This window comes from Scyliorhinus canicula, chromosome 3 (genome assembly GCF_902713615.1).
Source record: "Scyliorhinus canicula chromosome 3, sScyCan1.1, whole genome shotgun sequence".
In the NCBI taxonomy this organism is placed as follows: Eukaryota; Metazoa; Chordata; class Chondrichthyes; order Carcharhiniformes; family Scyliorhinidae; genus Scyliorhinus; species Scyliorhinus canicula.
In genome coordinates this window covers 2,933,572-2,952,696 of record NC_052148.1, presented here as the reverse complement: position 1 = coordinate 2,952,696, position 19,125 = coordinate 2,933,572, and the positions used below count along the sequence as shown (strand labels likewise).

Here is a 19,125-nt window from a genome sequence, read left to right as displayed (position 1 = left end):
CTGGCCTGGGGCGAGCAGTCGATAAGCTATGGCTAGTCGGCGGGGGAGGGGGGCGGGTTGCCCTCTGATCCGGCTGATTACCTGGAACGTGAGGGGGCTGAATGGGCCGGTTAAGAGAACTAGGGTATTTTCTCATCTGAAGGGGCTGAAGGCGGACGTGGCTATGCTCCAGGAGACCCACTTGAAGGTGGCGGACCAGGTTCGTCTGAGGAAGGGGTGGGTGGGGCAGGTTTTTCACTCAGGATTGGACGCAAAGAACTGGGGGGGTGGCGATTCTGGTGGGGAAGAGGGTGGCGTTCGAGGCGGCTGAGGTGGTGTCGGACAAGGAGGGCAGATACATCATGGTGAGGGGTAGGCTGCAGGGAGAGAAGGTGGTGCTGGTAAATGTATATGCCCCGAATTGGGATGATGCCGGCTTCATGAGGCGCTTGTTGGGCCGCATCCCGGACCTGGAGGCAGGGGGCCTGATCATGGGGAGAGACTTTAACACAGTGCTGGATCCCCCACTGGACCGGTCCAGTTCAAGGATGGGTAGGAGACCGGCGGCGGCCAAAGTGCTGAGGGGATACATGGACCAGATGGGAGGGGTGGATCCCTGGAGGTTTGGGAGGCCGAGAGCGCGGGAGTATTCCTTTTTCTCTCATGTCCATAGGGTTTATTCCCGAATAGATTTTTTCATCCTGAGCAGGGGATTGATCCCGAAGGTGCAGGATGCAGAGTATTCGGCCATAGCGATTTCGGACCATGCCCCGCACTGGCTTGATCTGGAGATGGGGGAGGCGCGGGGCCAGCGCCCGCTCTGGCGCCTGGATGTGGGGATGCTGGCTGATGAGGAGGTGTGTAGGAGGGTCCGGAGAAGCATTGAGGGGTATCTGGATACCAATGACATGGGGGAGGTCCGAAAGGAGGGAGAGGAAGGAGAGGGAGAGACTGGTGGGGGAGCTCCTGGATGTGGACAGGAGATACGCGGAGGCACCGGAGGAGGGGTTGCTGGGGGAACGGCGCAGTTTGCAGGCCAAATTTGACTTGTTGACAACCAGAAAGGCGGAGGCACAGTGGAGGAGGGCGCAGGGCGCGGTATGTGAGTATGGGGAGAAGGCGAGCAGGATGTTAGCGCATCAGCTCCGTAGGCGAGATGCGGCTAGGGAAATTGGTGGAGTGACGGATGGGGGTGGGAATGTAGTGCAGAAGGGGACAGAAGTAAATGGGGTCTTTAGGGACTTCTACGAGGGATTGTACCGGTCAGAACCTCCGATGGGGAGAGGGGGGATGGAGAGCTTCATGAACAGGCTATGTTTCCCAAGGGTTCAAGAGGAGCTGGTAGAGGGGCTGGGGGGCGCCGATAGAGCTGGAGGAGCTAGTCAGGGGGATTGGACAAATGCAGTCAGGTAAGGCCCCGGGGCCGGACGGGTTCCCGGTGGAATTTTATAAAAAGTATGCGGATCTGGTGGGCCCCCTGTTGGTGCGAGCCTTCAATGAGGCATGGGAGGGGGGGGCTTTGCCCCCGACGATGTCGCGGGCACTGATCTCTCTGATCCTGAAGCGGGATAAGGACCCCTTGCAGTGTGGATCATACAGGCCTATCTCGCTCCTCAATGTTGACGCCAAGTTGCTGGCGAAGATCCTGGCCACCAGGATAGAGGACTGTGTGCCAGGGGTGATACACGAAGATCAGACAGGATTTGTCAAGGGGCGGCAGCTCAACACGAATGTGCGGAGACTGCAAAATGTTATTATGATGCCGGCAGTGGAGGGGGAGGCGGAGATAGTGGTGGCGCTGGATGCGGAGAAAGCGTTTGATAGAGTTGAGTGGGGGTATCTGTGGGAGGTGCTGGAGCGGTTCGGATTCGGGGAGGGATTCATCAAATGGGTGAGGCTGCTCTACGCGGCTCCGATGGCGAGTGTAGTCACAAATGGAAGGAGATCGGAATACTTTAGGCTCTACCGTGGGACCAGGCAGGGGTGTCCCCTGTCCCCCCTGCTCTTTGCACTGGCGATTGAACCTTTGGCCATGGCGTTGAGGGAGTCAGGGAGATGGAGGGGTCTGGTGTGGGGTGGGGAGGAACATCAGGTATCACTGTATGCGGACGACCTGCTGCTGTATGTGGCGGACCCAGAGGGGGGAATGCCGGGGGTGATGGAGCTGTTAGCGGAATTTGGGGGCTTCTCGGGCTATAAGTTAAATTTAGGCAAGAGCGAGGTATTTGTAGTACACCCGGGTGATCAGGAGGAGGGAATTGGGAGACTCCATTTAAGAGGGCAGTGAAGAGTTTCAGATACCTGGGGGTGCAGGTGGTCAGGAGTTGGGGGACTCTCCATAAGCTTAATTTTACCAGGCTGGTGGAGCAGATGGAGGAGGAATTTAAAAGGTGGGACATGGTGCCGCTATCGCTGGCGGGCAGAGTGCAATCCGTCAAAATGACGGTTCTCCCGAGGTTCTTGTTCCTCTTCCAGTCTTTGCCCATCTTTATCCCTAGGGCTTTTTTTAGAAGGGTGACCAGCAGCATCATGAGCTTTGTCTGGGCGCATGGGACCCCGAGGGTGAAGAGGGTCTTCTTGGAGCGGGGTAGAGATGGGGGGGGCTGGCGCTACCCAATCTCTCGGGGTACTACTGGGTGGCCAATGTGTCGATGGTGCGCAAGTGGGTGATGGAGGGGGAGGGGGCAGCATGGAAACGGATGGAGAGGGCGTCCTGTGGAGATACAAGCCTGGGGGCCCTGGTAACGGCGCCGTGGCCGCTCCCTCCTACGAGGTATACCACGAGTCCGGTGGTGGCGGCTACCCTCAAGATTTGGGGGCAGTGGAGGCGACATAGGGGAGAAGTGGGGGGCTCGATGGAGGCTCCGTTAAGGGGGAACTATAGGTTCGTCCCGGGGAACATAGATGGGGGATTTCAGGGTTGGTACAGAGCGGGTATCAGACAGTTTATTGATGGGAGGTTTGTGAGCCTGGGGGAGTTGGAGGAGAAATTTGAGCTCCCCCCGGGAAACATGTTCAGGTATCTGCAGGTAAAGGCATTTGCTAGGCGGCAGGTGGAGGGATTCCCTGCGCTCCCTGCGAGGGGGGTGAGTGACAGGGTGCTTTCGGGGGTCTGGGTCGGAGAGGGGAAGATATCTGATATCTACAAGCTTATGCAGGAGGTGGAGGAGGCATCAGTAGAGGAGCTGAAAACGAAGTGGGAGGGGGAACTGGGGGAACAGATCGAAGACGGGATATGGGCTGATGCCCTGGAGAGGGTAAATTCTTCCTCCTCATGTGCGCGGCTTAGCCTCATCCAATTCAAGGTGCTGCACCGGGCCCACATGACTGCGACGAGGATGAGTAGGTTCTTTGGGGGTGAAGACAGGTGTGTCAGGTGCTCGGGGAGTCCAGTGAACCATTCCCATATGTTCTGGGCATGCCCGGCATTGGAGGAGTTCTGGAAGGGGGGTGGCGAGGACGGTGTCAAGGGTGGTGGGATCCAGGGTCAAGCCAGGATGGGGACTCGCGATTTTTTGGGGTTGGGGTAGAGCCGGGAGTGCAGGAGGCGAAAGAGGCCGGTGTGCTGGCCTTTGCGTCCCTAGTAGCCCGGCGAAGGATTTTGCTACAATGGAAGGATGCGAGGCCCCCAAGCGTGGAGACCTGGATCAATGACATGGCGGGTTTCATTAAGCTAGAGAAGGTCAAATTCGCCCTGAGAGGGTCGGTACAAGGGTTCTTTAGGCGGTGGCAACCTTTTCTCGACTTTCTGGCTCAACGATAGGGTACGGGGACAGCAGCAGCAGCAACCCGGTGGGGGGGGGGGGGGGGGGGGGGGGGGGTGGGGGGGGGGGGGGGGAACGATGACTATGTTTGTTTATTTAATTTATTTTTAAGTTCTCTTGTTGGGGGTTGGGGGGGGTGGGGGGATGTGGTACATGCGTTGATACGGTTTGGGGGGTGTTACAGTTGTTATGGGTTATTTTGTTGCATTTCATTGTTTGTAGTTATATTTTATATTTACTATAGAAAATTTCAATAAAAATTATTTTAAAAAAAAGAGATGGGGAATAAATCAGGTCTAGTCAATGAGAGATGGGGAATAAATCAGGTCTAGTCATTAAGAGATGAGTAATAAACCCCGCCTAGTCAATGAGAGATGGGGAATAAATCAGGCCTAGTCATTATGGCATGAGTAATAAATCAGGCCTAGTCATTAAGAGATGAGTAATAAATCAGGCCTGGTCATTAAGAGATGAGTAATAAACCCCGCCTAGTCATTATGGGATGAGTAATAAATCAGGCCTAGTCATTATAGGATGAGTAATAAATCAGGCCTAGTCATTAAGAGATGAGTAATAAATCAGGCCTAGTCATTAAGAGATGAGTAATAAATCAGGCCTAGTCATTAAGAGATGAGTAATAAATCAGGCCTAGTCATTAAGAGATGAGTAATAAATCAGGCCTAGTCATTAAGAGATGAGTAATAAATCAGGCCTAGTCATTAAGAGATGAGTAATAAATCAGGCCTAGTCATTAAGAGATGAGTAATAAATCAGGCCTAGTCATTAAGAGATGAGTAATAAATCAGGCCTAGTCATTAAGAGATGAGTAATAAATCAGGCCTAGTCATTAAGAGATGAGTAATAAATCCAGCTTAGTCATTAAGAGATGTGATGTAGAGATGCCGGCATTGGGGGTGAGCTCAGTAAGAGGTCTTACAACACATTGGCGAGACCATGCATCCGATGCGACAACCAATGAACGGACATCGTGCGACAATCGCCAGGCCGGAATGTTCCCTTCCAGTCGGGGAACACTTCAACAGTCAAGGGCATTCAGCCTCTGATCTCCGGATAAGCGTTCTCCAAGGCAGCCTTCAGGACACGCGACAACGCAAAATTACCGAGCTGAGCAGAAACTTATAGCCAAGTTCCGCACACATGAGTGCGGCCTCAACCGGGACCTTTGATTCATGTCGCATTACATCCACCCCCCACCATCTGGCCTGGGCTTGCGAAATCCTACCAACTGTCCTGGCTTGAGACAATTCACACCTCTTGAAATGAAAATCGCTTATTGTCACGAGTAGGCTTCAATGAAGTTACTGTGAAAGCCCCTAGTCGCCCCTAGCTGGGTGCTGGGGGGGCCTTGCAGGGGCAGAGGCAGAAGTGAAGCCTCTACTCCCACCCTCCCTTTAACCTGGGTTTAGCTCACTGGGGGCTGGTTTAGCTCACTCAGCTAAATCGCTGGCTTTTAAAGCAGACCAAGCAGGCCAGCGATTTTCATTTCATTTCTCTGGCTCTGTAAAGACTTGAAATGAAATTGCTTATTGTCACAAGTAGGTTTCAAATGAAGTTACTGTGAAAAGCCCCTAGTCGCCACAATCCGGCGCCTGTTCAGGGAGGCTGTTACGGGAATTGAACCGTGCTGCTGGCCTGCTTGGTCTGCTTGCAAAGCCAGCGATTTAGCCCAGTGAGCTAAACAGCCCCTTGGCCTTAATTATGCAAATGCTCGCATTCTAAGCATTGTCGGCATCTTTGACTTTGTCTATATAGATGTTTCTGGAACATACCTCGCCATTCACCTGAGGAAGGAGCTGCGCTCCGAAAGCTGGTGTTTGAAACAAACCTGTTTGACTTTAACCTGGTGTTGTGAGAATTCTTACTATTAGTTTGGAGGCAGCAGTTTTTTGAGATTCTGGTCTGTCCAATTTAACAAGGTGTTAACCACAGTCCACAAGGGATATTGGAGAAGGGAATGCTACTCACAGTGTTTACCCCTCCGGATTGCTCAACTGAACAGATCCCGCCAAATGTTGCCAAGCCTGAAATGCCACCTTTAAAAATGCCACCTCTGTAAAAGAGAAATCAAGATCATCTTGAGAAATGGAGGAGAATCAAAATGCGACAATCCCGCCTGGTGGCAATTAACAGATCACTTTCCCAGATCACGGAATCATCTGTACTTTGACCCATCTCAGAGACACGCTGGGATTGGGATTCATCCAGGCTCTTGTGTGACCCATCGCCCCTTGAACGATAAAAATTACGCTGCCAAAACCCAACAAAATGTCCCGGGGCGATGGTTATAGATTCTCTCTTGTTGGACGTGGCCATTGCCTGGCACTTGTGTGGCTCAAATATCTATCACTGCCCCCTTATCTGAGGAGGGATGTTCCTACGATCGAGGGAGTGCAGCAAACGTTTATCAAACTGATTCCTGGGATGACAGGAATCACATATGGGGTGAAATTATCCGACCCCCAGCAGGGTCGGAGAATCGCCTGGGGCCGCCAAAAATCTCGCCCCCGCCGTGGCAGAGATTCTCCGCCACCCGGGAATTGGCGGGAGCGGGAATTACGCCACTCAATTCGGCGAGGTCCCTGCGGCGATTCTCCGGCCCGCGATGGGCCGAAGTCCCGCCGCTGGGAGGCCCCTCCCGCCACCGAGGTTTGAACCACCTCTGGTGGCGGCGGGATCGGCGCCGCGACCAGGCCCCCGGGGTCCTGGAGGGGGCATGGGGTGATCGGACCCCGGGGGGTGCCCCCACGGTGGCCAGGCCCACGATCGTGCCCCCCCGCTCAGACTCCGGGCCAGTGCCCTGGGTGCACTCTTTCTCCTCCGCTGCCGCCACAGCCTCCGCCATGGCGGAAGCGGAAGAGAAACCCACATCGCGCATGCGCCGGTGGTGACGTCAGTGGCAGCTGGCTGCTGACCTCATCGCCCGCGCATGCGCCGACCGGCGAAAGCCTTTCGGCCAGCCCCGCTGCCGGGCGAAGGGCCTGAAAGGCCGCTGGCGCCGGTTTTTTGCGCCAATCTTCTGGTGCCAACCGCTCCGGTGCGGGGCTAGTCCCCAAAAGTGCGGAGAATTCCCCACCTTTGGGGACGCCCGACCCTGGAGTGGTTGGCGCCACTCCCTCACGCCGCGACCCCCGTCACGCCGGGTAGGGGAGAATCCCGCCCATGAGGAGAGATTGAGTCGGTTAGTATTACATTTGCTGGAATGAGGGGGGGGATCTCATAGAAAGCTATATAATTCTAACAGGACTGGGCAGGGTAGATGCAGGAAGGGCGTTCCTGATGTTGGGTGTGTTCTGAACCATGGGTCACAGTCTGAAGCTACGGGATAGACCAATAAGGACAGAGATGCGGAGACATGTCTTCACCCAGAGAATGGTGAATCTGTGGAATCCAGCGCCACAGAAAGCAGTTGAGGCCAAAACATGAAGGAGTTAGATTTAGCTCTTTGGGCTAAAGGTATGAAGGGATAGGGGGAAGTGGAGAGGCGAGCAGCTGATCGGTAAACTAACAGAGAGCAGCTCTGCAAGATAAGGCAGTTTAAACTGCGAGCAGTGATCTCAGGTATCAATTTCAGCAGCGGAGAGGAGAGCTGCTGATCGGCAAGGTAAGGCAGCACCATTTCTGTCACTGAAACTGACAGAGTTCCGACTAGGGGCAAAAAACCAAAGTGACATGACAGGAAGCTGCGATTTGAGAGGGAAGGTGTGTTAAATTTGAAAACCACTTTATTACAGTTTATAAAATGCTTTTGAACAGAGGTAATAAGGGGAGTTTATAAAAACAGTTTATATAAAATGAAAAATTAGAGTTTAAAAACTAATTAAATAAAATAGAGATGGAGAGAATGTGATGTGTTGTTCCTGCACGATGTGGGAACTGGTGAATCCCATTGTGGTTTAACGTCTGTGGTAATTGTCGGTTGTTTGAGGAACTCCGGCTCAGAGATGATGAGCTGGATTCTGATCTTTGGACCCAGGTGTCGTGGTCCACATAGGTACCAATGACACAGGTAGAACAAGGACAGAGGTTCTGCAAAGTGAGTATGATCAGCTAGGAGCTAAATTAAAAAGCAGAACCAAAAAGGTAATGGTCCCTGGATTATTATCGGAGCCACGAGCTAATTGGCACAGGGTCAATAAGATTAAGGAGGTAAATGCGTGGCTCAAAGATTGGTGTGGGCGAAATGGGTTTGAATTCATGGGACTTTGGCACCAGTACTGGGGAAGGAGGGAGCTGTTCCGCTGGGACAGTCTTCACCTGAATCACGTTGGGACCTGGGGTGGAATTCTCCGACCCCTGCAGGGTCAGGGAATCGCCCGGGGCTGGCGTAAATCCCGTCCCCGCCGTGGCTGGAATTCTCCCCCACCCGGGAATCGACGGGAGCGGGAATCACGCCCCGCCGATCGGCGTGCCCCCCGTGGCGATTCTCCGGCCCACGATGGGCCAAAGTCCCGCCGCTGACAGGCCAATCCCGCTGCCGAGGTTTAAACCACTGCTGTGCTGGCGGGATTGGCGCACGAGCGGGCCCCCGGGATCTTGGCCGATCGGAGCCCCCACGGTGGCCTGACCCGCGATCGGGGCCCACCGATCGACGGGCGGGCCAGTGCCGTGGGGGCATTCTTTTTCTTCCGCCGCCGCCACGGCCTCCACCATGGCGGAGGCGGAAGAGACCCCCCCCAACCGCGCATGCGACGGTGGTGACGTCAGCGGCCGCTGACGCACCGGTGCATGTGTGGACTGGCGAAGGCCTTTCGGCCAGCCCCGCGCTGGGTGGCGTAGCGCCAAAGTCCGTTGGCGCCGGTTTTGGGACCAATCGGCGTAGCGGAAACCACTCCGGCGCGGGCCTAGCCCCTAAAGGTGCGGAGTTTTTGGGGAGGCCCGACGCTGGAGTAGTTGGCGCCACTCAGCTATACCGGGACCACCCGCCCTGCTGGGTAGGGGAAAATCCCGGCCCAGAGACCTAGTGATTGCGTAACTAGGGCTGTAAATAGGGCTTCAAATTAAATTCAGTTGTAGGGGAAACTAGAAACCCCAATTTAAAGGAGGAGGTCAGAGTGCAGGTTAGCAATGTGGTGGATGGTTACCAGCAAATTAAGGTGAGGGACAGAACAGGTGAACGTCTTTATGCACCAAGAAATTATAGAAGAGTCGGGGAAATCTAACATTAAAACAAATTTAAAAGCTTTGTATTGAAATGCAAGAAGCGTTTGCAACAAACTTAATGAGCTAATGGCGCAAATAGAAACAAAAGGTTATGACTTGGTGGGGATTACTGAAACATGGTTACAGTCAGACCAGGTCTGGGAATTGAAGATCCAAGGGCACGCAGCATTTCAGAAAGATCGGGTGAAAGGAAAAGGAGGTGGTGCAGCCCTGCTGGTCAGGCAAGGGATCAGTGCTGTCATGGGAAATGACGGAAGCACTGGAGATGAAGATGTGGAATCAGTCTGGGTAGATATAAGGGAAGAAGTCCCTGGTGGGAATAATCTATAGGTCCCCAAACAGTAGTTCCACAGTGGGGCACATTAGAAACCAGGAAACACTGGGGGCTTGTAAGAAATGTACGGCAATAATCATGGGTGATTTTAATATGCACATAGACTGGAGGAATGAAATTGGCAAGGGTAGCCTGGAGGCAGAGTTTACTGAATGCATTAGAGATTGTTTGCTGGAACAGTATGTTGGGGAACCAATCAGGGAGCAGGCTACTCTGGATTTGCTATTGCATAATGAAGAGGGATTAATTAATCACCTCGTTGATAAGGATCCATTAGGGAGTAGTGACCATAGAATGGCCAAATTCAACATACAGCTTGGGGGCGAGAAAGTGGAGTCCCACACTCTGGAATTAAACAAAGGGAATGACTTCGGCTTGAGCACAGATTTGGCCAGGACTGGGCAGGAAGTCTGAAAGTTAGGACAGCTGATGAGCAGTGGCAGCTGTTTAAGGAGATACTCAATTCCTCACAACTAAAATATATCCCAGTGAGGGAGAAAGATGGAAGAGGGGAAAAAGCATCCATGGTTAAACAAGGAGGTCAAGGACATTATAAAGCCAAAAACTAAGTTGTATCATATAGGAAAGGCCAGTGGCAGACTGGAAGATTGGGAAACTTTCAAACATAAACAAAGGGATGCTAAAAAAGAAATAAAAAGAGCAACTGTAAATTACAAAAAAATACTAGCACAGAATATCAGAAAGGATAGCAAAAGCTTCTCCAGGTACATAAACAGGAATAGAGTCATGAAGATGAATGTTAGCCGCTTGGATGATGAAACTGGTGAGTTAATAATGGGCCACACAGAAATGGCAAAGATGCAAAATCAATACTTTGCCTCAGTTTTCACAGTGGGGTACACCAGTACCATTCCAATAGGAACAGGAATTCAGAGGTCATAGAAAGGGTGGAACTGAGAAGACTCAACATCAATAGGGAAACGATACCCACCTAACTCTGGGATTGAGGGCAGACAAGTCCCCAGGGCCTGATGGCCTACATCCTTGGTGTTTCTTCTTTTTTTAAAAAAAACATTTAGTGTACCCATTATTTTTTTCCAATTAAGGGGCAATTTAGCGTGGCCAATCCACCTAGCCTGCAAACACGGGAGAATGTGCAAACTCAACACGGACAGTGACCCAGAGCCGGGATCGAACCTGGGACTTTGGCACCGTGAGGCTGCAGTGCTAACCACTGTGCCACCGTGTTACCTATCCCAGGGTGTTAAATGAAGTGGCAGTGGAGATAGTGGATCCATCGGTTATAATATTTCAAAATTCCATGGGCATGGGAAGGGTTCCAGTGGATTGGAAAAATGCGAACGTAACACCCTTATTCAAGGGAGACAGAATGTGGGAAATTACAGACCAGTTAGTTTAACGTCTGTTGTTGGAAAATTGTTAGAATCAATAATCAAGGAAGTAATATCAGGAGATTTGGAAAGCCAAATCGCTATCCATCAGAGTCAGCATGGTTTTATGAAGGGCAAACCATGTTTGACTAATTTGCTGGAATTCTTCGAAGATGTAAGGGTTGTTGCAGGTTACAACAGGACATTGACAGGATGATGCAGAGCTGGGCTGAGAAGTGGCAGATGGAGTTCAACCTTGATAAATGTGAAGTGATTCATTGTGGAAGGTCGAATTTGAATGCTGAATACAGGATTAAAGGCAGGATTCTTGGAAGTGCGGAGGAACAGAGGAATCTTGGGGTCCACGTACATTGATCCCTCAAAGTTGCCACCCAGGTTGATAGGGTTGTTAAGAAGGCGTATGGTGTGTTGGCTTTCATTAACGGGGGATTGAGTTTAAGAGCCATGAGGTTTTGCTGCAGCTTTATAAAACTCTAGTTGGACCACACTTGGAATATTGTGTCAGTTCTGGTCGCCTCAATATAGGAAGGATGTGGATGCTTTGGAGAGGGTACAGAGGAGATTTACCAGGATGCTGCCTGGACTGGAGGGCATGTCTTATGAAGAAAGGTTGAGGGAGCAAGGGCTTTTCTCACTGGAGCGAGGAAGGAAGAGAGGTGACTTGATAGAGGTGTACAAGGTGATGAGAGGCATGGGTAGAGTCGGTAGCCAGAGACCTTTCCCCAGGGTGGAAATGGCTGTCACGAGGGGACATTATTTTAAGGTGATTGGAGGAAGGTATAGGGGAGATGTCAGGGGTAGGTTCTTTACACAGAGAGTGGTGGGTGTGTGGAATGCACTGCCAGCAGAGGTGGTGGAGTCAGAGTCATTAGGGACTTTTAAGCGACTCTTAGGCACATGGACAGCAGTAAATTGAAGGGGTGTAGGTTAGGTTGATCTTAGATTAGGATAAATGGTCGGCACAGCATTGTGGGCTGAAGGGCCTGCACTGTGCTGTACTGATCTATGTAACAAGCAAAGTGGATAATGGGGACCCTGTAGATATAGTATATCTGGACTTCCGGAAGTGTGGAGGAACAGAGGTGTCTTGGGGTCCACGTACATAGATCCCTCAAAGTTGCCACCCAGGTTGATAGGGTTGTTAAGAAGGCGCATGGTGTGTTGGCTTTCATTAATAGAGGGATTGATAAGGTGCCGCACAGAAGGTTAATTCACAAGGTGAGATCACATGAGATTAGGGGTAATTTATTATCTTGGATAGAAGATTGGCTGACGGACAGGAGGCAGAGAGTCGGGATAAATGGATCTTTTTCTGGATGGCAAGCTGTTACTAGTGGGGTGCCACAGGATTCAGTCCTTGGGACCCAGCTATTTACAATCTATATAAACGGCTTGGATACAGGGATAGAAGGTTCTAGAACCAAATACACAGATGCCACAGAAAATAGGTGGGACAGTGATACAACTTATAACGAGGAAATAAGAACCTTCCAAATGAAGAGAGATAGGTTAGGAGAGTGGGCCAAAATGTGGCAGATGGAATAAGTGTGAGGTGATGTATTTTGGTTGGTAAAAAGGGAAGGGAACTTATTATCCCAATGGGAAGAGTCTCCGGGGCGCTCCGATTCAGAGGGATCTGGGTGTCCTCGTGCATTAGTCACAGAAAACGAGCATGCAGGTACAGCAGGTAATACGGGAAGCCAATAACAGCATCCCCGAACAGGCGCCGGAATGTGGCGACTAGGGGCTTTTCACAGTAACTTCATTTGAAGCCTACTCATGCCAATAAGCGATTTTCATTTTCATTTTCAATGGGATGTTGGTATTGATAGCTAATGTAGATTGGCTGTGGTGGTGGTAATGTTGGTACTGATAGCTAATGTAGATTGGCTGTGGTGGTGGTGGTAATGTTGGTATTGATAGCTAATGTAGATTGGCGGTGGTGGTGGTGGTAATGTTGGTATTGATAGCTAATGTAGATTGGTGGTGGTGGTGGTGGCAATGTTGGTATTGATAGCTAATGTAGATTGGCTGTGGTGGTGGTGGTAATGTTGGTATTGATAGCTAATGTAGATTGGCTGTGGTGGTGGTGGTAATGTTGGTATTGATAGCTAATGTAGATTGGCTGTGGTGGTGGTAATGTTGGTATTGATAGCTAATGTAGATTGGCGGTGGTGGTGGTGGTAATGTTGGTATTGATAGCTAATGTAGATTGGCTGTGGTGGTGGTGGTAATGTTGGTATTGATAGCTAATGTAGATTGGCTGTGGTGGTGGTGGTAATGTTGGTATTGATAGCTAATGTAGATTGGCTGTGGTGGTGGTGGTAATGTTGGTATTGATAGCTAATGTAGATTGGCGGTGGTGGTGGTGGTAATGTTGGTATTGATAGCTAATGTAGATTGGCTGTGGTGGTGGTGGTAATGTTGGTATTGATAGCTAATGTAGATTGGTGGTGGTGGTGGTGGCAATGTTGGTATTGATAGCTAATGTAGATTGGCTGTGGTGGTGGTGGTAATGTTGGTATTGATAGCTAATGTAGATTGGTGGTGGTGGTAATGTTGGTATTGATAGCTAATGTAGATTGGCGGTGGTGGTGGTAATGTTGGTATTGATAGCTAATGTAGATTGGCGGTGGTGGTGGTAATGTTGGTATTGATAGCTAATGTAGATTGGCCGTGGTGGTGGTGGTAATGTTGGTATTGATAGCTAATGTAGATTGGCGGTGGTGGTGGTGGTAATGTTGGTACTGATAGCTAATGTAGATTGGCGGTGGTGGTGGTGGTAATGTTGGTATTGATAGCTAATGTAGATTGGCTGTGGTGGTGGTGGTAATGTTGGTATTGATAGCTAATGTAGATTGGCTGTGGTGGTGGTGGTAATGTTGGTATTGATAGCTAATGTAGATTGGCGGTGGTGGTGGTGGTAATGTTGGTATTGATAGCTAATGTAGATTGGTGGTGGTGGTGGTGGTAATGTTGGTATTGTTAGCTAATGTAGATTGGCGGTGGTGGTGGTGGTAATGTTGGTATTGATAGCTAATGTAGATTGGTGGTGGTGGTGGTGGTAATGTTGGTATTGATAGCTAATGTAGATTGGCTGTGGTGGTGGTGGTAATGTTGGTATTGATAGCTAATGTAGATTGGTGGTGGTGGTGGTGGTAATGTTGGTATTGATAGCTAATGTAGATTGGCTGTGGTGGTGGTGGTAATGTTGGTATTGATAGCTAATGTAGATTGGCGGTGGTGGTGGTGGTAATGTTGGTATTGATAGCTAATGTAGATTGGCGGTGGTGGTGGTGGTAATGTAGGTATTGATAGCTAATGTAGATTGGCGGTGGTGGTGGTGGTAATGTTGGTATTGATAGCTAATGTAGATTGGCTGTGGTGGTGGTGGTAATGTTGGTATTGATAGCTAATGTAGATTGGCGGTGGTGGTGGTAATGGTGGTATTGATAGCTAATGTAGATTGGCTGTGGTGGTGGTAATGTTGGTATTGATAGCTAATGTAGATTGGCTGTGGTGGTGGTGGTAATGTTGGTATTGATAGCTAATGTAGATTGGCTGTGGTGGTGGTAATGTTGGTATTGATAGCTAATGTAGATTGGCTGTGGTGGTGGTGGTAATGTTGGTATTGATAGCTAATGTAGATTGGTGGTGGTGGTGGTGGCAATGTTGGTATTGATAGCTAATGTAGATTGGCTGTGGTGGTGGTGGTAATGTTGGTATTGATAGCTAATGTAGATTGGCGGTGGTGGTGGTGGTAATGTTGGTATTGATAGCTAATGTAGATTGGCTGTGGTGGTGGTGGTAATGTTGGTATTGATAGCTAATGTAGATTGGCTGTGGTGGTGGTGGTAATGTTGGTATTGATAGCTAATGTAGATTGGCTGTGATGGTGGTGGTAATGTTGGTATTGATAGCTAATGTAGATTGGTGGTGGTGGTGGTGGTAATGTTGGTATTGATAGCTAATGTAGATTGGCGGTGGTGGTGGTGGTAATGTTGGTATTGATAGCTAATGTAGATTGGCTGTGGTGGTGGTGGTCATGTTGGTATTTTTTTTTTTAATTTAGAGTACCCAATTAATTTTTTTCCAATTAAGGGGCAATTTAGCTTGGCCAATCCACCTACCCTGCACATCTTTGGGTTGTGGGGGCGAAACCCACGCAAACACGGTGAGAATGTGCAAACTCCACACAGACAGTGACCCAGAGCCGGGATCGAACCTGGGACCCTGGAGCTGTGAGGCTGCAGGGCTAACCCACTGCGCCACCGTGCTGCCCTGGTCATGTTGGTATTGATAGCTAATGTAGATTGGCGGTGGTGGTGGTGGTAATGTTGGTATTGATAGCTAATGTAGATTGGTGGTGGTGGTGGTGGTAATGTTGGTATTGATAGCTAATGTAGATTGGCGGTGGTGATGGTAATGTTGGTATTGATAGCTAATGTAGATTGGCTGTGGTGGTGGTGGTAATGTTGGTATTGATAGCTAATGTAGATTGGCTGTGGTGGTGGTGGTAATGTTGGTATTGATAGCTAATGTAGATTGGCGGTGGTGGTGGTAATGTTGGTATTGATAGCTAATGTAGATTGGCTGTGGTGGTGGTAATGTTGGTATTGATAGCTAATGTAGATTGGCGGTGGTGGTGGTGGTCATGTTGGTATTGATAGCTAATGTAGATTGGCTGTGGTGGTGGTGGTAATGTTGGTATTGATAGCTAATGTAGATTGGCTGTGGTGGTGGTGCTAATGTTGGTATTGATAGCTAATGTAGATTGGCGGTGGTGGTGGTCATGTTGGTATTGATAGCTAATGTAGATTGGCGGTGGTGGTGGTGGTCATGTTGGTATTGATAGCTAATGTAGATTGGCGGTGGTGGTGGTAATGGTGGTATTGATAGCTAATGTAGATTGGCGGTGGTGGTGGTAATGTTGGTATTGATAGCTAATGTAGATTGGCGGTGGTGGTGGTAATGTTGGTATTGATAGCTAATGTAGATTGGCTGTGGTGGTGGTGGTAATGTTGGTATTGATAGCTAATGTAGATTGGTGGTGGTGGTGGTGGTAATGTTGGTATTGATAGCTAATGTAGATTGGTGGTTGTGGTGGTGGTAATGTTGGTATTGATAGCTAATGTAGATTGGCTGTGGTGGTGGTGGTCATGTTGGTATTGATAGCTAATGTAGATTGGTGGTGGTGGTGGTGGTAATGTTGGTATTGATAGCTAATGTAGATTGGCGGTGGTGGTGGTGGTAATGTTGGTATTGATAGCTAATGTAGATTGGCTGTGGTGGTGGTAATGGTGGTATTGATAGCTAATGTAGATTGGCTGTGGTGGTGGTGGTAATGTTGGTATTGATAGCTAATGTAGATTGGCTGTGGTGGTGGTAATGTTGGTATTGATAGCTAATGTAGATTGGCTGTGGTGGTGGTAATGTTGGTATTGATAGCTAATGTAGATTGGCGGTGGTGGTGGTAATGTTGGTATTGATAGCTAATGTAGATTGACGGTGGTGGTGGTGGTAATGTTGGTATTGATAGCTAATGTAGATTGGCGGTGGTGGTGGTGGTAATGTTGGTATTGATAGCTAATGTAGATTGGCGGTGGTGGTGGTGGTAATGTTGGTATTGATAGCTAATGTAGATTGGCGGTGGTGGTGGTAATGTTGGTATTGATAGCTAATGTAGATTGGCGGTGGTGGTGGTGGTAATGTTGGTACTGATAGCTAATGTAGATTGGCTGTGGTGGTGGTAATGTTGGTATTGATAGCTAATGTAGATTGGCGGTGGTGGTGGTGGTAATGTTGGTATTGATAGCTAATGTAGATTGGCGGTGGTGGTGGTAATGTTGGTATTGATAGCTAATGTAGATTGGCGGTGGTGGTGGTGGTAATGTTGGTATTGATAGCTAATGTAGATTGGCGGTGGTGGTGGTGGTAATGTTGGTATTGATAGCTAATGTAGATTGGCGGTGGTGGTGGTGGTAATGTTGGTATTGATAGCTAATGTAGATTGGCGGTGGTGGTGGTGGTAATGTTGGTATTGATAGCTAATGTAGATTGGTGGTGGTGGTGGTAATGTTGGTATTGATAGCTAATGTAGATTGGCGGTGGTGGTGGTAATGTTGGTATTGATAGCTAATGTAGATTGGCGGTGGTGGTGGTAATGTTGGTATTGATAGCTAATGTAGATTGGCGGTGGTGGTGGTGGTAATGTTGGTATTGATAGCTAATGTAGATTGGCGGTGGTGGTGGTGGTAATGTTGGTATTGATAGCTAATGTAGATTGGTGGTGGTGGTGGTAATGTTGGTATTGATAGCTAATGTAGATTGGCGGTGGTGGTGGTAATGTTGGTATTGATAGCTAATGTAGATTGGCGGTGGTGGTGGTAATGTTGGTATTGATAGCTAATGTAGATTGGCGGTGGTGGTGGTGGTAATGTTGGTATTGATAGCTAATGTAGATTGGCTGTGGTGGTGGTGGTAATGTTGGTATTGATAGCTAATGTAGATTGGCTGTGGTGGTGGTAATGTTGGTATTGATAGCTAATGTAGATTGGCTGTGGTGGAGGTGGTAATGTTGGTATTGATAGCTAATGTAGATTGGCGGTGGTGGTGGTGGTAATGTTGGTATTGATAGCTAATGTAGATTGGCTGTGGTGGTGGTGGTAATGTTGGTATTGATAGCTAATGTAGATTGGCTGTGGTGGTGGTGGTAATGTTGGTATTGATAGCTAATGTAGATTGACGGTGGTGGTGGTGGTGGTAATGTTGGTACTGATAGCTAATGTAGATTGGCGGTGGTGGTGGTGGTAATGTTGGTATTGATAGCTAATATAGATTGGCTGTGGTGGTGGTAATGTTGGTATTGATAGCTAATGTAGATTGGCTGTGGTGGTGGTGGTAATGTTGGTATTGATAGCTAATGTAGATTGGCTGTGGTGGTTTTAATGTTGGTATTGATAGCTAATGTAGATTGGCGGTGGTGGTGGTGGTAATGTTGGTATTGATAGCTAATGTAGATTGGCGGTGGTGGTGGTGGTAATGTTGGTATTGATAGCTAATGTAGATTGGCTGTGGTGGTGGTGGTAATGTTGGTATTGATAGCTAATGTAGATTGGCGGTGGTGGTGGTGGTAATGTTGGTATTGATAGCTAATGTAGATTGGCTGTGGTGGTGGTAATGTTGGTATTGATAGCTAATGTAGATTGGCTGTGGTGGTGGTGGTAATGTTGGTATTGATAGCTAATGTAGATTGACGGTGGTGGTGGTGGTGGTAATGTTGGTACTGATAGCTAATGTAGATTGGCTGTGGTGGTGGTAATGTTGGTATTGATAGCTAATGTAGATTGGCGGTGGTGATGGTAATGTTGGTATTGATAGCTAATGTAGATTGGCGGTGGTGGTGGTGGTAATGTTGGTATTGATAGCTAATGTAGATTGGCGGTGGTGGTGGTGGTAATGTTGGTATTGATAGCTAATGTAGATTGGCGGTGGTGGTGGTGGTAATGTTGGTATTGATAGCTAATGTAGATTGGCGGTGGTGGTGGTGGTAATGTTGGTATTGATAGCTAATGTAGATTGGCTGTGGTGGTGGTAATGTTGGTATTGATAGCTAATGTAGATTGGTGGTGGTGGTGGTAATGTTGGTATTGATAGCTAATGTAGATTGGCGGTGGTGGTGGTGGTGGTCATGTTGGTATTGATAGCTAATGTAGATTGGCGGTGGTGGTGGTGAATGTTGGTATTGATAGCTAATGTAGATTGGCGGTGGTGGTGGTGGTAATGTTGGTATTGATAGCTAATGTAGATTGGCGGTGGTGGTGGTAATGTTGGTATTGATAGCTAATGTAGATTGGCGGTGGTGGTGGTGGTAATGTTGGTATTGATAGCTAATGTAGATTGGCGGTGGTGGTGGTGGTGGTAATGTTGGTATTGATAGCTAATGTAGATTGGCGGTGGTGGTGGTGGTAATGTTGGTATTGATAGCTAATGTAGATTGGCTGTGGTGGTGGTAATGTTGGTATTGATAGCTAATGTAGATTGGTGGTGGTGGTGGTGGTAATGTTGGTATTGATAGCTAATGTAGATTGGCGGTGGTGGTGGTGGTAATGTTGGTATTGATAGCTAATGTAGATTGGCGGTGGTGGTGGTGGTAATGTTGGTATTGATAGCTAATGTAGATTGGCTGTGGTGGTGGTGGTAATGTTGGTATTGATAGCTAATGTAGATTGGCGGTGGTGGTGGTGGTAATGTTGGTATTGATAGGTAATGTAGATTGGCTGTGGTGGTGGTGGTCATGTTGGTATTGATAGCTAATGTAGATTGGCTGTGGTGGTGGTGGTAATGTTGGTATTGATAGCTAAAGTAGATTGGCTGTGGTGGTGGTGGTAATGTTGGTATTGATAGCTAATGTAGATTGGCTGTGGTGGTGATGGTAATGTTGGTATTGATAGCTAATGTAGATTGGTGGTGGTGGTGGTAATGTTGGTATTGA

The 19,125-nt window shown here is 48.8% G+C and overlaps 1 protein-coding gene across 1 annotated transcript in view; it reads right to left on the bottom strand.

Moving 5' to 3' along the window:
• The window catches only part of LOC119963788 (disintegrin and metalloproteinase domain-containing protein 12-like), a 62,402-nt gene that overhangs the window by 36,647 nt on the left and 6,630 nt on the right, over positions 1-19,125 (bottom strand). The window contains exon 2 of the mRNA XM_038793075.1: positions 5,730-5,814. Within this exon, the coding sequence (XP_038649003.1) occupies positions 5,730-5,814 (85 nt within the window). The remainder of the gene's footprint in view (positions 1-5,729; positions 5,815-19,125) is intronic.